This window comes from Nicotiana sylvestris, chromosome 12, assembly GCF_000393655.2.
Source record: "Nicotiana sylvestris chromosome 12, ASM39365v2, whole genome shotgun sequence".
Lineage (NCBI taxonomy): Eukaryota > Viridiplantae > Streptophyta > Magnoliopsida > Solanales > Solanaceae > Nicotiana > Nicotiana sylvestris.
Window position 1 is genome coordinate 7258987 of NC_091068.1, and position 19150 is coordinate 7278136.

General features: G+C 35.8%; 1 protein-coding gene across 1 annotated transcript; it reads left to right on the forward strand.

The window, feature by feature from the left end:
- The first annotated feature begins 5247 nt into the window (after positions 1 to 5247).
- LOC104238414 (AP-2 complex subunit mu-like) lies at positions 5248 to 15809 on the forward strand. Its single transcript, XM_009792762.2, has 13 exons — positions 5248 to 5553; positions 6002 to 6179; positions 8604 to 8694; positions 8829 to 8923; positions 9116 to 9205; positions 9296 to 9344; positions 9422 to 9560; positions 10535 to 10651; positions 11938 to 12028; positions 12107 to 12249; positions 14971 to 15085; positions 15210 to 15254; positions 15333 to 15809. The coding sequence occupies exons 1-13, from the start codon at positions 5471 to 5473 to the stop codon at positions 15411 to 15413; spliced, it is 1317 nt and encodes a 438-aa protein (XP_009791064.1). The 5' UTR covers positions 5248 to 5470; the 3' UTR covers positions 15414 to 15809.
- Positions 15810 to 19150: the final 3341 nt, after the last annotated feature.

Genomic DNA, 19150 nt, shown 5'->3' on the forward strand with positions numbered 1-19150 from the left:
TATTGTCGTTTGATTTTGTCCTTCTCCACCAGACCTTTTATTTGGACCAATTCTATCATTATTTATGTTTGATGTAATTATTATGTGTTATTATTTGTGTAATCGATTGAATAAGTGTCGTCGATTAGTCCGATAGGCCTGAATGTTAATTTAACATTATAGTAGTGTAATGTTGGTTTTGATTTCATGGTTCATGCTAGTTTGTTTCCCCTCCTACTTCGTTTCTGTCCTAAATGTTGTGTTGAAACAAGCCTGTTGGTATAGTTGAACTTAGTATTGAGCCTGTAGGTATATTCAGTTCGTCACATTGTTTTTGCTTGATCATTTGAAATGTTCTGAATTGCTTGGTCAATCGAACTGCTTCATCACAGCTGTTATTTTGGTTGTCACCTAAACCTGTTGTGTCATGCCTTGTAAGGGTGTTCTGGGTCATTAATAACCTTAGCCTTTATTTTTGTTGCTGTTTGATTCAAGTTTAAGCAATTGATGAATCGAATCCTACTGTCTAGGGTCTGAAATGAATCTAACAACTGATTTGAATTCAGTATTGGTATGATATTGTCAACTAGATAGTAGTGAGTCATAAGGCTGCATTCAGAACTTAAGAGAATTGGTTATAGCTGTTAATCAAATTAATTTTAGTTAATTGCTAGTTGAGCAGATTTTAGAATCAAAAGTTTTAATATAGTGGAATAGTTGTATTAGGGGGCAGTAATATTAAGGGGTTTCAGGGGTGATTTGAGAATGAAACAGTTAGGATAATATTTTAATGTTAGTGTTATGTTAGTGGGATGTTAGTGTCTTAAAATTAATATGTAATGGGGAACAAAAGGGAATGGGGGGATGAAAATAAGGAAAAGTTTTCCTTAATGGGATTTTAAGTGGGAAATTCAGATTTTAGTGGGAAAGAGGGGTCCGGCAGTAAGTTTAAAAGGAGGATTTTCTGAAAGAAAAGAAAGGGGATTGAATTCTGAAAGCTGAAAGGTTAAAAGAGAGTAGCTATTTTTATTGCCTGGTGGAGGACTTGAAAATAGTTAGAACTCTCTTCCTTTTACTTCTGCTCTATACTTGGGGAAGTAGATAGTTGCTGGTTATTTGTGGCGGCACTGCTGGTTGCCATTTCTGTTGCTGCTAATGTTGCTGACCCTCTTCTTCCTCTTCTTATGTTATTAATACCAGGTACCTTGTTGTCTCTAATGCCTTGAAGTTTCATTCGATGTATCTGAACGATTATGAAATCAAATGACGAGGCACTGCTATCATATGAATTTGTTTATGTATTTCACTATTAGTATAGTTTGTAGTTATAGATTTCAAATACGCATTAGTATCGATTAGAATTTCTGAAACTTGTCTTGTAATTAAACTAGCGAGGCTGTGGATCATTGATTATATGACCATGAATATGTACTGGACTGTATGAGCTACTCGAATTTGCTATAGTTAATTTAGTTAACTGTGATGTTAATGTAAAGGTGAATCTGGATCGTAATAGTCAATTACTATAACTTCCATATTTAGGGTGCTGGGATCACAAACAGGTATAAAATTTGACACGACTAATTGTACGAATAACATGGTATAGTAGCTAATCACCTCAACAAGTTAAGCTTTTTCAAGATTGTCCGTGTTAATTCCTAGCATGAACAACGGCTCTAAATCTGATAGACACATGAACTCGAGTTGGTAATTTTGGTTAGCATAAGGGATGGGGTAAAAAAAAATCAGAATAATTATTCGTTGAATTGGTTCATTAAAGTTGATGGTTTAAAACTTTCAGTGAACACTTGTGCACAATTGAACTGAAGCATTGATTAATTTGACGGCTGGGGCTCGACAACCCCTTTTCATAAAGTGTAAGCTTCAGGGCCGAAATAAATGGCCCAGGCCTGGGTCTGACATGCATATCCGTTTGGGGCCTGGACCCATATCTGCGATTGGTCCAGTTTGTGCTGGGCATGGATTATGATTCTCTCACGCAGACTGTTTGGAGTTTGCAGTTTTAGATGTAGTACTTCTTAAAAGATAACAATTAGTTAGGTTTTATTTTTATTATTAGAGACAAGTTAAGTAGAAAATTATAGCTTGCTTTAGGATACCCTTTTAAAACAAATGAAATGAGCCTCGCCAAATAAAATGCCTAACTTGCGAGGCCTTCTTTCAAGGTTCGTATTAAAATACTTAGATTTCGAGACATGTGGAATAGCGAACTTTACGACTTTTCTCAAAATAACAGCGTGTTAGTATCTTTAGGCGCATATTTAATAATGTTATCTTCCTAAACTCGGGTGCACATTTATGTGACCCAAATCCAAATCTCAACAAAGTTGGAATGTATTGAAAATTGCGGGTACATTTATGTGGCGCAATTCGAGATGCATTCTCACGACGTTGTAATTCTTTGAATAAATAATAACAAAAGCGGTAAACAGTTAAAATTTGCACGTAGGTTCATAATTGTATAAAATCAGATAATCAAGCCGAATATGACAGTTGAGCAACCGTGCTAGAACCACGGAACTCGGGAATGCCTAACACCTTCTCTCGGGTTAACAGAATTCCTTATCCGGATTTCTGGTGCGCAGACTGTTAAATAGAGTCATTCTTTTCCTCGATTCGGGATTCAACCGGTGACTTGGGACACCACAAATCTCCCAAGTGGCGACTCTAAATCTTTAAATAAAATCCCGTTTCGATTGTCCTTTAATTGGAAAAACTTTCTTCTACTCCCCTTTGCGGGGGCGTAGGTGAAAAAGGAGGTGTGACACCCATATGTCAAGATGTGTGAGAAGTCATGGATGACGTGATACTATACAACACGAGAAAAAATGCATCTCTATGCATGTATGTCAAGTGTGGATGCCAAATGCGTTGCGACTTAGTGATAAAACTATATGCATACTCTTAGAGTATCAATTCACTCAGTCCTCTCAGTCACTCAGTCATCACAATCACTCAATCCTCACAATCACCATAGTGGGTCCCAACAGGATAATCATGTGTTTAGAATGGATTCTAACATGGATCACGGCTCAATAACTCAAGTACGTAAAAATTTCATGGTTACAGGTAAGATCAGGTAACTACACAGACCACAGAAATAACGGAGTCACAATTCACACGGTGCACGCCCACACGCCCGTCACCTAGCATGTGCGTCACCTTAACATCAATCACATAGAACGTAGTTCGGGGTTTCATACCCTCAACACTAAGTTTAGAAGTGTTACTTACCTCGAAAAACCAATTCCAATACCGAGCCAGCCAAACGATGCTCCAAGAATACCATCTTGTACGTACCGATCTCCGAACGGCTCAAAACTAGCCAAAAGCAACTCAAATACATCAATTAAAGCCCAAGGAAATAATTCTAAATGATAAAGATCGAATCCTTAATCAAAACCCAAAGCTGGCCAAAAGTCACACCCGGGCCCGCGCTTCGGAACCTGGCAAAACTTATAAAATCCGATAATTCATTCGATAACGAGTCCAACCATACTAATTTTACTCAAATCCGACTCCGGATCGATGTTCAAAACTCAAAAATTTACATTATAAAACTTTAGGCCAAAACCCCCAATTTCCTCTTTGAAATTCATCAATTAAAAGCTAGAATCGAAGATAAATTCATGAAATATAACCAAAACCGAGTAGAGAACACTTACCCCAATTCATATGGTGAAAAATACTTCAAGAATCGCCTTAATACGAGCTCCATAGCTCCAAAAATATAAAAATGACCGAAACCCTCGAAATATAGTACTTTATAATCTGCCTAGGCAGTTCTCTTACGCGAACGTGCGAAATGCATCGCGCTCACGATGAACAAAATCACACTGCTAACAAAAAACTCTACGCGTTTGCGATACACTCCACGGGGAGCGTGATGACCACAAGTGCCAAAACTTCGCGAACGCAACTCACATTTCACGATCGCGTTGAAGAATTCACCAACTACCAGTTGCCAAACCTCAACACTACGCGAACGCATATCCTTACATACGGACACGAAGAACACCACATCAACCCATTGCGAATGCGACCAAGGAAGCTCGATTGCGAATAACAAACCACTGCACTAACCAAAGTACCCATCGCGAACGCGTTTCTCCATTCGCGATCACGAAGCACATCTGAAACACCAGAAAACCAGCAATAACAACATGGTCCAAAATAGTGTCAAACCCGTCCGAAACTTACCCGAGCCCCCCGGGATCCTGTCCAAATATACCAACAAGTCCCATAACATAATACAGATTTACTCGAGGCCTTAAAACACCAGTAGCAACATCTAAATGACGAATCACACCTCAATTCAAAATTAATGAACTTGAAACTTCAAACTTCCACAATCGATGTCGAAACCTATCAAATCACATACGATTGACCTTAAATTTTGCACACAAGTCACATGTGACATTACAGACCTGCTCCAACTTCCAGAATCAAAATTCGACCCCGATATCAAAAGGTCCACTTCGGTCAAACTTTCTAAAATTTCAACTTTAGCCCTTGCAAGCCTAATTCTGCTACGATCCTCCAAATCACAACCCGAATGCGCTTCTAAGTCCAAAATCACCCAACGGAGCTAACAGAACTATCAAAACCGAATGTCAAATACTAAAAAGTCAAACTTGGCCAACTCTTCCAATTTAACGCTTCCTAGGTGAGAACCATTCTTCCAAATCAATTCCGAATAACTTGAAAACCAAAACCAACGATTCGCATAAGTCATAATACATAGAACGATGCTACTCAAGACTTCAAATAGCTGAACGGGATGAAAATGCTCAAAACGACCGGTCAGGTCGTTACATATATGAATAAGCTTTCCTATTTCTAGTTAAGTAGATTTTCGTACTATTATAAATAGGGGTATTGATAGCTTATTTGTAGAGAGCTTTCAGAGATTTAATAAAAAAAAATTCCTTCAAAGATAATTTTTTTCTTCATGTTTTACCCTTATTATTAATTATTAAATCCCTAAATCATTTCCAAGATTTTTTGGAATGCTATTACTATTACGATATTCTTCATATATATATTTTTAAAGAGAGTACAAAGTTAAAAGTGAAGGAGGGAGTAGGTAATTGAAAAGTTAATGTGATATTAAAAATTTAGAAGTGGTGGATAAATAAATTTGTATTAAATATTTTTGGACGTTATAAAATGAAAAGTTTTATAAAAACATGGAGGATAAGCACTTTTAGATTTTCCTTATAAACATTTCTAAAATGTAAAACCAGCTCATCGGAGGAACTGAACACATGCGTTATAATAATCAAAAAGCATAATTAAGATCTCAACAACAAATTTTCATTTCATTTCATATTTTTTAATCAAAACAGTTTCTTTCCCCAAATCGAACAACTTTCCCCCCCCAAATCACCTGAAAAACCCTAGAAATCTCAAATTTTGATCTGATTTGGTGGCTATTATTGTAGAATTGGATCATTTCTGATTAGCAGCCATGCCAGTGGCGGCTTCAGCAATATATTTTTTGAATCTTCGTGGAGATGTACTTATAAATCGCCTCTACCGCGATGATGTTGGGTATGTTCTCATTTTATTCCCAATTATTTATTTATTTTTCGACTCACTTTTTGTTTATTTTGATTTATGGAATTAGTTTAAGATAATTAATTGTTCAGTTTTGAACTTTGATGAATAAATTAGAGTTTTGCTGCTCGTTTTTGTAATGTGTGGTGCTATAAGCTCAAAGCTGGAACCTTTTGCATTGTTTGTATTGCTGTATACGAAAAATTATTTATGCATAAAATTTTGCCTAACTAAAAATACTGTTTGCTGGTTAAAATTGTGCATTGCTAAAGCAAATTTTTTATTACTCTGACCATGTATGAATTTTAGTGTATAGGTCTGCATAAGTAATATAATACTATCTGTTTTTTGGTATAAACTCCATTTACTGATGTCCGCGTAGCTTACTACATTACTCTGTTATGTTTCTCATTTAACTATGAACCTTTCTTAATTTTATCAGAGGGAATATGGTAGATGCTTTCCGGATGCATATAATGCAGTCAAAAGAACTTGGTACATGTCCTGTCCGGCAGATTGGAGGCTGCTCTTTTTTGTACATGAGAATTAGCAATGTCTATATTGTGATTGTTGTTAGCAGCAATGCAAATGTTGCATGTGCATTCAAGTTTGTTGTTGAGGTAACACTCCTCTTGGTATCAGAATCTCACCTGTGCACCTGATAATTCCGGTCTCAAGCACTGCTGTTTATTTGTTTGCTACGAAAGCTTTCATGTTCTTTTTCCCCTTTTTGTTTGGGGGTGGTGGTGGTGGTTTTTTTTTGGGGGGGGGGGGGTAAGTGGAGAAGGTACATTATTGCTCTCTGAACATCCGGTTTTTGTTGTTAAGATGCAGACGGGAAGTATTTTGTTGCGTAATATGGTTGGAGTAGTTTTCTATTCCTCCACCCCCCACCCCTCCTTTTTTTAATTTTTTTTCGGCTACTAATTCCATTCCTAGTTGAGTTGTGCTATCTTTTCTTTTAGGTTCACTAAAGTGACAAATAATAGCCTTTGGCTGCTATTAAAAAGAAACCTTTTCAAATGAGCTGTTTTATATATCTGTCTTATGGGATCAAGTTCTGCATATCCACATGGTCAGATTTTTAATCTTAGTGAATGGCAGCCTGTGTGGTTTTTGGGTAGCTTGAGGGGATCCGTTACCTCTCATGCTTTTCATTCAGGTAATGGAAGCCTTGGGTAGAATGATGGATAGAGAAGTGGGAGATGGTTTCTTGAGGGGCAACACACAGTGAGGTTCCATAACGAGAAGTAGACATCACTTTAGTTCTGTGATACAGACATAAACCGGCCGAGTTATCTGAGGTAGATTCTTATGTGGTTCCAGGTAACGTTAGGAAGTGTGAGATCATTTTGGTAGGTGATGTGGCAATATTGAAGATCTAGCACGACTGCTCAATTGCGGGGTTGGAGCTCTTCCAACTGCTTATCTCAATTTACCTCTGGGTACGCCCAACAAAGACTAAACAGTATGGAACTCAGTGATTGAGATAGTTGAGGAAAGGCTAGCAGGCCGACAAAAGAGGTACCTGTCCAAAGGGGAGAAAGAAGTACCAAATTAAGAGCACTATGTCGAGCATTCTTACGTACTTCATGTCTTTGCTTAATGCACTAGCCAATATCATAGGTAAACTACGAAGGTTTCATAGGAACTTTCTGTGGGATTCAACAAATGGGGAGAGGAAGTTCCGCTTAGTAAGGTGGGAGGATGTTATGTCTCCTAAGGAATTTGGGGACTGGGGGTCTAGGGTGAAACATCGCTTAGTTTTCAAAAAGTCTCTAAGGGTATTAGTTATGGAGATTCTCTATGGAGGGAGGTGATAGTGGAAAAGTATGGAGTGGCGGAATGGGGATGGAGGACTAAAAACTTCTTTTGAGTGTGGACTTTGGAGGAATATTATGTAGGGATGGAAGATTACATCAGCAACATAAATTTCAAGGTTGGGTATGGCAGTAAAATCAGCTTTTGGAGTCACAGGTGGTGTAGAGAAGAGATTTGAAACTCACATTCCTGAACATTTGCAACTTCTCAAGCCAGAAGGAGTCGATAGTACGACATATCCAAAGGTTACAAGGTGGAGGGTGGGGGAGGGGGAGAGGGAGGGGGGAGGAATTCATGGGTTATAAAGGTTAGGAGGAGCCTTCAACGCTGGGAGGCTGATGAATTCCAAGGTATAGTTGAAATGCTTTACAAGCTAAGTACATCACACATTATTCAATGGAGATGAAGAGCAGGAAGCGATGAATTGTCTTCACTGAAGTCGTATTATCATAAGCTCTTAGTGAGGGAAGAATCGAGTTTTCTGCAATTATCAGTTTGGGATTCCCAGGACACCAAGAAAGGTGTGCTTTTTTAATTGGCAGTGTGAGGAGCAATCCTGAGTGCTGATTTTTTTTGTAAAAGGAGGATTGCATATGTTTGTTAGTGTTTTATGCGCATATGTTCTGGTGAAGATGTTGATCTCCTCCTCCTACATTGTCAAGTGGATACTCGCCCGTGCTGTGAGATGTTGAGATGCTTCAGGATGCAATGAGCACAGTAAAGGATGCACTTGCTAGATGGACTTTTAGAAGGAGAATTCTGAGAGCGTGGAACTTGTGCCATTGGCACTCATTTGGGTCTTGTGGAAGGAGAGATATATAAGAGCTTTTAGAGTTCCAGTTCGTATAGAGGATTTGGTGTTATTCATAGAAAATCATATTATGTTGTAGATTCTCTACTTCTTGGTATACTGCTTGTAACCCATTATTAAATTTTTTTTACCTTATCAAAAAATGTATTTGTCTTATGGATAAGAAGCATTCCGGTACCGATATAGTTTCCAATGCTTTAGTTATATAGAATTTGTGGACCTTCCCTTAAATGTACTAATACAATCTGTCTTATAAAGGGGCATTTCTGGTACCCCATAAGAAATGGAGGTTAGAAACATAATGGCATAACCATGACTTTATTGCCTAAATGTGTTTTTCTGTTTGTTGTTCTGTAAATGATTCGGTTTTACCACAAGATTAATAGAACTGCAATCTCCAATTCTCTCGCAGGCTGTTACATTATTCAAATCATATTTTGGTGGTGCCTTTGATGAAGATGCCATTCGTAATAATTTTGTTTTGATTTATGAGCTATTGGACGGTAAGCTTTTCATAGATTATTTAGTTTCTGACATTTTTTATCTGGGTTTGACAAGCAAAAGCCTTTTTTTATGAAGTAACCTTTTATGTGTATAATAGTAATTGATTTTTTTCTTTATTTGTATAAAAACACAGAAATTATGGACTTCGGTTACCCTCAAAATCTTTCACCTGAAATCTTGAAACTCTATATTACTCAGGAAGGTGTTCGGTCATCCTTCTCATCCAAGGTTAGTTATTTTACGTGCTTGCTTCCATATTATGACCAAAGTGGTTTGAAAAGTAGATTGAGATTGATCTTTCTGCTTGATTTACATTTATAAAATTCATTCTTGAGATATATCGCGGCAATGAGATAAACGAGGAATTTTGAGTATAATATCTTTCACTTTCTCCCTTCACAATTGCACACAATCCTGCAGCATGTAGATAAGCCAGTTCCAAATGCAACATTACAAGTTACTGGTGCGGTTGGTTGGCGCAGGGAGGGTCTTCATTATAAGAAGAATGAGGTGGTTTACTTGCTATCTTTCTTAATCTCTTAGATCGTTTATCTTCCCAAGTATACCTGGGTTTCTGATGAAACTTTATATATTCAACAGGTGTTTCTGGATATTGTGGAAAGTGTTAATCTCCTTATGTCTTCAAAAGGTATAAAGTTTTGTAGTTTTGGTGGATGCTTTTTTCCTTCCCATTTTTGGTTCTCGATTAATGTATTACAATTGCAGGTAGCGTCCTCCGTTGTGATGTAACTGGGAAAATTCTCATGAAATGCTTCCTTTCTGGAATGCCTGATCTGAAGTTGGGATTAAATGATAAAATTGGTCTTGAGAAAGAGTCACAGCTCAAGTCCCGTCCTGCTAAGAGGTAGTGTCTGCATAATCGTGTGTTTCATCCTTTGTGATTATGTCAGTTTGACATACCTTGTTGAGCTAGTTGTTTCAGGAAATGTCACTTGAATGTTTGTGAACTCTAGGTTACTATACTCTTTCCATTTCTTTTGATTCTTTTAGTTCTTCAAAGTCTAAACTTGATCTCCTCAAACAGGAAAAAATTGAACATTATCTTTCCCTATCATTGCACTTCGTTGTGGAAGAACATTTATGCTAAAAAATGGAACGAGGGATTAGTAGTTTTAGAGAATTACTAGCAACCTTCTGAAACTGGTAGGTCCGTGCATCGTCCACTGACAGTAGGTTTAGAGGTTCAGCATTTTGCTTCTGAGTAATAATCGTGTATTATGAGATTGGTAATGTATCTTTATAGGTGAGATATACATTACCTAACCTACACCGAATGTTATGGTATCCTCTTGAATATTTTAGAAAAGAGTCGTAAAATGCTTTTGAATGGAAGAAAGAGGCTTCTACTACTTGTAAAATGTGCTTCTTTTTACATTTAACTGTTTCACGATTCCTAAGATTTGAAAGCTATAGTATATAGACGTAGTAATAGGAATTGCCTGAGAATTTGTCAGTTCTATAGCATTACAGGAAAGTGGGATTTCCATTGGAACACAATTCAGATGTTCTGGATTATAGGACATTACAAGTATAGAGCATCTATTTTTGCAGGTGCCTTTGAGTATGTGTTTGTAAATTTTCAACGGTTACCTGATATCAGTTAACCTTATAACCTTAAAGAGTGAAGATAACAGTTCACTTCGTGCCATTCTGCTTCTTTCAGTTGTTTCTCCATTTTCTGCAGTTTCATAATGCTAACTGTCTTCAGACTTTGTGATTATCTAGCTGTATGGACTCCATATTAGTTTCAGCAGCTGCATGTTTAGATAGTTATTTCTGTTTTTAACATGGTATATTTCTCTGCCCCGCCCCGTGCAGCGGCAAAACGATTGAGCTTGATGACGTTACTTTCCACCAGTGTGTAAATTTGACAAGATTCAACTCAGAAAAGACTGTCAGCTTTGTGCCGCCTGATGGTGAATTTGAATTGATGAAGTAAGTTTGTACTTCCTTCTGTTCATCGTTGTTTTGGGCTCTATTTTTTGTTCTCTTCTCAAACCAGAAGGCTTAACTACTGTTCTTCATTTGTTCTAGTAGTAAAATTCTGAACGTCCTTGAAAAGTTGCTCAATGTCAAATTAGATTAATAGTACAATAATTAAGGCAGCACAACTATCAAGTATGTCTGTCCCAGAAATTGTTTTCAGTATGTCGTGGTAAGGAGTCCGTTATTGTTATTATTATTAATATTGTTTTTCTTAATAACGGTGGTGTCCCAGCCAGTTTGTGAGCATCATGACTAATCCACCAGCCCGCAGGAAAGAAAAGTTTCCAAGAAGGAAAGATATTATATGGTAGCTTGAATTCTTTCCGTAAAAGTTGGCACTGTTTTCTAGAACAAGGCTTTCTTCTCCTATAAATAGGAGGCTTCCTCACCCCAATGCATCAATATTCTTGATAATCAGAATCTCTACAATTCTCTCTCTATATCACTCCTTCCCCTTTTATTATTTTATAACAAATTTCCTTTTTAGACCTTGTAGAATATTTTAAGCATCCTACAAAAGTCAATATTATATACCTTTCACAACTGCGAAGAATTAAGTTTGAATTATGATTTGATCTTTCACTGCGAAGTATAAACTCAGAGATTTTAAAGTGCATTTAGTATCTTCTTTTGCTATTACCAAGGTAATTGAAACTCCAACTGCTATTTTGTTTAAAACTGAATGGTTTCTATTATTGGGTGTTTCAAATTAATGTCTTTTTCTCCCTTAAATGGAATATTTACTTCTAATTTTATGCAATGAAGAACTTGATGGGTTCTATTATCTACATTCCAGTATCCCAACAAATCAAAAGTATTCTTTCTCCTCCTATTGCTGCCAGTCTGTTCATGTTGCCACTCGTAAGTAATCATTTGCGTTCCAAACTCTAAATAAGTTGTGGGAAAATTAAAAGTATTATATAAACAGCTTGAAAGTTCTAACAGAATATTCAATTTGAGAGAAGTACATGAAAAAAAATCCTTTATATCTTTGAGCAATTGAAATTGAAATACTGTAATCTTTTGAAGTGATGAGCAAGTTTCAACTCGGGGGGCTAGATATATCATCTACATATTTTTGATCACTTGGAAAGTGATGACCAGTCTATAAAGATTGGGTCTGGGCCTTTAAGCTCAAAATATGTAGGCACCTTGATTTTGAAGTAGTTACAGATTATACTCATAATCATGGCCATAATCTTATATAATAACACCTGAAATTTGTTTATATTCAGGTACCGTATTACTGAAGGAGTAAATCTTCCTTTCCGGGTATTACCAACTATCAAGGAATTAGGTCGTACACGTATGGAAGTGAATGTTAAGGTTTGACATGGAATGTATTTCAATTTGAAGCATCTGTCTTATTTGATTTACTGTTGCCAAACTTGTGTTGTTTTTCAGGTTAAGAGTGTGTTTGGTGCAAAAATGTTTGCTCTGGGAGTTGTCATTAAAATTCCTGTGCCAAAGCAAACTGCAAAAACAAGCTTCCAGGTGACATCAGGGAGAGCAAAGTATAATCCAGCCATTGACTGTTTGGTGTGGAAGTGAGTATTCGATGGCTTAATCATGGTTGGCATAAATTTTTACCTCCATTTGATTTATTTCTTGAAGATGTGGTCAAACTTTTATCATGAAGCATTCTTTTTCGTTTGACTCACATTTAGACCAGATGCCTTAGCAAATTTGACATATACTATTGAAACGCAATTAATCTGTTTGTATCTTCAATTAAAAAGCTTGATTTCTTTGGTTTTTTTTATTAATGGAATCCTCCTCTTTATCACTAGCAAATAAAATTTATATGGAGGTTTCGGCATTCCTTACCTCCTCAAGAAATGGGGGATCGAAGGGGTTTCTAAAGTAAAGTGTATCAGACACTAAAAAGGAAGGACAACTCTGTTAGTCAATTAAAAATCGTTTTAAGGATGTACTCCATTACAAATGAATCAATTTATTGTGAAAATATCTAAATGAGCCAATTTGGATTTGTCTTCCTTGTATAGAAACTGGGATAATATTTTGTGTACAGGTTTTCTGTAGATTCTGGTAAACCCTTCATCTTCTAGCACATCTGACTTGATTGGCTTGCCTTTTGCATGGCTGAGTGGCCTGAATTGCTTACTTTTGTGTTGTAACCAAGAAACTTCTGAGGGCCAGTGTCGCACGGTTTGAAACTCGGTGGATAATGGGCCCGCCCTTCTACCTTCTCCACTTGAATACTAGGTCTGCAGCACGGATCGAACCTGTGTCGTTCGCCTAAACCACACATCACAAGGTGTGCTCATACCACTAGGCCAAAGTCCTGGAGGCCTGAACCTTATACTTTCTTAAGTTGCTATAGATGTTCTCACAGATGCTATTGTGTCTAGCCATAATTGTTTATTATTTGATCTGGTGTTTATGGAATCAGGAGTCAATCTCAATATACTTGTCTGCTCGGTGATCAACATAGTTGTTTAGTTGCTTCTGGAAAATCCCCGAGATGGAGCTTCAGATTTGGCCAGCATGTCATTTTTGTCAATTTCCAATGAAAGGAATTGTGACTTGGAAAAAAGGAATGGAAGGAAAGGAATTGAAGGATATTTCAATGGACTGGAAAAAATAAAACTAAGAAACATGAAGAGTTTGTTCTCTTATGCCTTTGGTGTAAAGAGGATACACTTTATATACATAATCGCGTAGGGTTAGGTGAAAATAGCCTACATGCTCATATTGTCTATATTTGTGGCATCACCGTGTTGGGTTATTAATGAAATCATTTTGACTTGTGCAGTCCTTCAACCGAACTATGCATAGAAATTCACAGCTCTTTCATCACTTCAAATTCTCCCACCAGCAGAATTTCTTGGATCATCCTAGCAACATTCATATTCACTTAATTAAACTTTACAGATCTGTTTCTAATTACTAACCGATAAAAAAAATCTGTTTTTATTACTATCTGCTACTTGGTGTTGTCAAAACTCAAAACTAAAAGCACAGAGAAGCGCCAAATTTTGCTAGGACTTATAGGACAAAGCACAATTAAAGTGCGGGCCTTAGCAAAGAAAGGAGAAAATGAGAAAGCTAGTGCATGTTTGTGTATGTATAATGCAAGAAAATTAACTAAAAAACAGAAATAACAATTATGTGGACGGGAAGATATTTCTCGACCATATTAATCTGTGAGTTTCCACATCTAATCTCTTTGTTTTTCACTGTTTTATTGTTTTTGAAAATGACTACACAATTAAGGAGCTTGTTTTCCTAATTCTTCATCTCTAGATAATAATGCACGGTTCACACTGCTCCATTTTGTTCAACCTGGAGCAATTGAATTATTTGTTGCCGAACCATTAGCTTAGGGTGTGCCTATCACATGTACCGGTATTTACACATGCATAGTGTCTGTGTGCACATGCTATCACAGGTATTTACACATGTATTCCTATGGATGCTTTCTTTGTAGCAACTAGAATTGCATAGTGCATACAGTTTCATCTTAGTAAATTATGTTGAATGTAGAAAACCTTACACTCATGTACGATACTCATCTCTATTAAGAACAATATGGTATTTTCTTTGCATGAGTTGCTTGCCTCCGACAACTTCATGTGCTCTTGAGGGAGAGTAGGAGAAGCCAATTTTCACACTTCTCGTCCTATTGGGACTAATTGGAGGAATTGAATTAACCTAAGATCAGTTGTGTGTAACATCAGATAATCTGGCGAAAGGAGGATCATTTCACTAGGTCCTGGATGTATATAGTAATAGATGGCTCAATTTTGAAAATTCCTGCGTCTCTTTTTCCTTCCGGATTCTTTCTTCTATGTTATGTTTATATTTCATATATATACTACTTCAGGTTTCTAGTTCGTAGTAAAGCATACAAGTGGTAAGCAACCACTTCCAACCGAGAGGTTGTGAGTTCGAGTCTCCCCAAGAGCAAGGTGGGAAGTTCTTGGAGGGAAGGATGCCGGGGGTCTATTTGGAAACAGTCTCTCTACCCTAGGGTAGGGGTAAGGTCTGCGTACACACTACCCTCCCCAGACCCCACTAAGTGGGATTATACTGGGTTGTTGTTGTTGTTGTTGTAGTAAAGCATACAAGTGTGTTTACTTTCATTTTTCTCTGGATCGAGGAGTTTGTTGTTAATACAACTTAATTATACAATGATCATGTTCTATTTTTGTCAGTAGTCACTTATCTGTTTTTGCTGCATTCTTCTGCATTAAATCTAGTTTTTCCGAGAGTAGAATTTTCAATATATGGGCAATGTGGTGCAGAATAAGAAAATTTCCGGGGCAAACTGAGTCAACATTGAGTGCTGAGGTTGAGTTAATTTCGACAATTACAGAGAAGAAGTCCTTGACTCGGCCGCCAATTCAGATGGAATTTCAGGTACATATTTGCCCTACCACATGACAATTGTGTTCCTCTGCAGTTTGTAATTTTGGCATGATAACATGTTTTATTGTGGTTTATTTGGCGCTAGTATTCTTTACCAGTTCCTTGTTCGATGCAGGTTCCCATGTTTACAGCATCTGGATTGCGTGTTCGGTTTCTCAAGGTATGTTTGGCAAAATTACAATTCAATAGTGCTTTTCTTTGGTATGAAATTCAGCTTCATGTGGTTAGCTCTGTGCAGGTGTGGGAGAAGAGTGGCTACAACACAGTTGAATGGGTTCGTTACATAACTAAAGCTGGTTCATATGAGATAAGGTGCTAAGATAAAACAGCTTATGTGAGTTTGAGGCTGTTGTAGATTGATGCCCAGTGTAAATGTAATCTGTTCGAAGGATGCAATCATACCGGCACTTACGCACCAGATTCTATACTTTAAATGTGCTTGGGCGAGTATAGTACTAGGATGGATAACCTTTGGAGAGTTCTCGTGTTTCGTCCCTTTGCTGACCCCTACTAGTTTGGGATTGAGGCCGAGCTTGATTATTTTTTAAATTTTTTGTTGTGGTGAGTTCTTTATGAGGACTAAGAAGAAGCCTTTGGTTAAAACTGGCGTAGTCCTTATGTTTCTATTGTTGTTGGTTTGTTTGATATATTTTCCCACACAAATTACTGTATTTTGTCGGGTTCCTGGAAATGAATTAGAAGCTGGTGTTAGTAATTTGGTGCTGCAGCCACAATTTCTTCCCATCATTTTTCTTTCTTATCTTATATGTTTACTGAGCAAATTTAACCTTCCATTAATTGAAATTTATCCTATTCGTTGAATCATCTATGGATTATCACAATGGCAACTCTGTGTTTTCTTAATGAAGCTTGTTTTGGTTTATTTATTCAATGATTTGGAGGTATGTTATGTTGTGACAATTCTTAAAACTGTCACCTCGAAATGATTTAGAAAAGTATGAAAAACATTTTACATTATTAACAGTGGTTCAAGGAGCAAAAATTTCAAAGACAATACCTAGTTGAATAGACAAAGAGGAATTAGCACTATGAAATACATGCGATTAGACAGGAAGCATTAGGTAAATAGCCACTTTTCAAATTGCTAATTACGTAATATTTAACCACCTTTTCAAAACTATTCAACTTTTAATTTTTTTTAGATGCGAAAATAAAGTTTGGACAAAAATACTTATAGCTAAAACGCAGAAAAATTCCAGCATAGTGTGTCGGTGTTCAAAACTTCTATATGCGAGGAGTTCGAAATATGCAATTCAAACCCTTGGAAAAATTCATGGAGCTTGAACTGCCTCCTTTCGAACTTCAAGACAGTGCCATGAAGTTTTCCTAAAATATAAAGTCAAGACGACTTCTCTAAGGATTTAAGTTATATGCACTAGTTATGACAATTTTTTTTTGTATTTTTAATATAGTTTGATTTATGATAATATGTTAGTTATTATTTTATTAGGTTAGTAATTAATATTTATGAAAAAATTAATTATAGTTACCTTATAAGTGACCTAGCTATACAAATATTTTAGAGGTTTTTTCGTATATATACCATATATGAAACTATATTACCAAATATGTTCATAGTTTGCTTATTACCCTTCATGCTAATAGTATTTCTACCTAATATATACAATGCATTAAATAATGAATCAATGTAGCTTTATGATTCCTTATTTTGCGCGCTAAAAAAGGGGAATTAAATATTTTCCAGATCTTCCTCAACGCAAATCACGCACATTCCATAATTATCGTCGGCTTCACTCTGATCTTCCACAACGCAGAACAAGATTTTTCATACTCTGTTTTTGCAATACACTCTGTTTCCAGAAATTCTCTCTACATCTCTCTCTATTTCTCAATCGCAAATTTCAGTAATACAAAGCAAATGAAAAGAGAGCAGCAATTCCACCATTGGCAGCCATTAAAAAGCTTGAAAGTTTTGAATTCAAATTTGGGTTTTCAAAAATCATTATTTGTTTGGATTGAGTGTTGTTGAAAATAATCGGGAATATAGTTTGGAGTTCATATCTCAATTTTGAGGAGTTTTGGTGAAGATTAGACTTGGTTTTGACTGAATTTCAAATTGAAACTCGAAGAAGAAGAAGACATATTGCAGAAATTGTAGAAAAATTGTAGGCTGTTGTTTATTTATTTATCTTTTATTCATTTACATATTGTATGAAAGTTGAACAACATTGTATAAAAATTGTATTAAAGTGGATGATTTAGTACTGTTTTGGACAAAAATATGTATAAAAAATGTGAAACATACATTTCAGGGGAAGCATGTCGATTCCAAATATGTACCCAGTTTGTAGATATTTTGTAGATAAATTGTAGATTATTTGTATTCTGATTGTAGATGCTTTATTTTCTGTTTTCACAAATAAAAACGGCTAAAACTTCTACAAATCTTCTGAAAAAACACAATTATGTCGAAAATCCCAATTAAACTACAATCGAATAGAAATCGGGATATTAAAATTCAATATACCCAGTTTGTAGATATTTTGTAGATGAATTGTAGATTATTTGTATTATGATTTTAGATGCATTGTTTTCTATTTTTACAAATCCAAAACGACTAAAACTTCTACAAAATCTTTTGCAAAAAACGATATTATGTCGAAAATACCAATTAAGCTACAATCGAATGGGAATTGGGATATTAAAATTCAATGTACCCAGCTTGTAGATATTTTGTAGATAAATTGTAGATTATTTGTATTCTGATTGTAGATGCTTTGTTTTCTGTTTTCACAAATCAAAAATAACCAAAACTTTTACAAATCTTCTGCAAAAAATGCAATTATGTCGAAAATACCAATTAACTTACAATTGAATGAGAATTGGGATATTAAAATTCAATGTATCCAGTTTGTAGATATTTTGTAGATAAATTGTAGATTATTTGTATTCTGATGGTAGATGCTTTGTTTTCTGTTTACACAAATAAAAAACGACTAAAACTTCTACAAATCTTCTGCAAAAAACAGTCTATAATTTATCTATAATTGCTGCAATATAATGTATATCATGTCTTCTTCTTCTTCTTCTTCTTCTTCTTCTTCTTCTTCTTCTTCTTCTTCTTCTTCTTCTTCTTCTTCTTCTTCTTCTTCTTCTTCTTCTTCTTCTTCGAGTTTAATCTGAAATTCAGCCAAAACCAAGTCTAAATCTTCACCAAAACCCTTCAAAATTGAGATATAAACTCCAAAACATATTCCCAATTATTTACAACAACACCCAATCAAAACAAATAATGAATTTTGAAAACCCAAATTTGAATTCAAAGCTTCAAAGCTTTTTAATGGTTGTCAATTGTGGAATTGCTGCTCTCTTGTCTCTTTAAGGGTTTGTTCTTCTTCATTGAGAAAATTTGAAGCTGAAGGTAAATGTGTGTATGAACTTTGAAGATTTGACTTCAATTTTGACTGATTTTAGAATAAAAAAGCTTGAAATTGGACGTTAATGAAAGGGTGTTACATATGTTTCTCTGAGTTTAGCAGAGGGAATAATGGGTTTGAAGCGTGGGTGTGGGGAGATATGTGGGTATGAGTGTGGGTTTGAGAGAGAGAAATGGGGGGGGGGGGTGGGAGATTTGGAGAAATATACGATATCGTTAATTAAGGAGTGATATACGGTACATTAATTGTACAGTTAAAACACATTATGGTATTAAATTGGTAATTAGGTATACTAAATGTAATTAAATCAAACCTTAAACATTGAGGGTAATATAGTTTCCTATATGGAATAGGAATGTAAAAATTCCAATATTTATACATCAAGTGTCGAAAACACAGTAATCCGACTAAACCCAAATTCGCATAAGACCCATTCCTGGAAGAAAGACTCCTATGAGAAAGTTTTTTATTTTTAGAGCTCAAAATCGAAACTTCTAATTATTTATACTTATTCATAAAATCCTAAGGGTTCTTTGATCATGATAAAGCGAGACAAAGTAGGATAAGGTATGATATTAAATTTATATTGTATTTGATTGACGATATAAATTTATCCCAATTTATCGTGGGATAAATT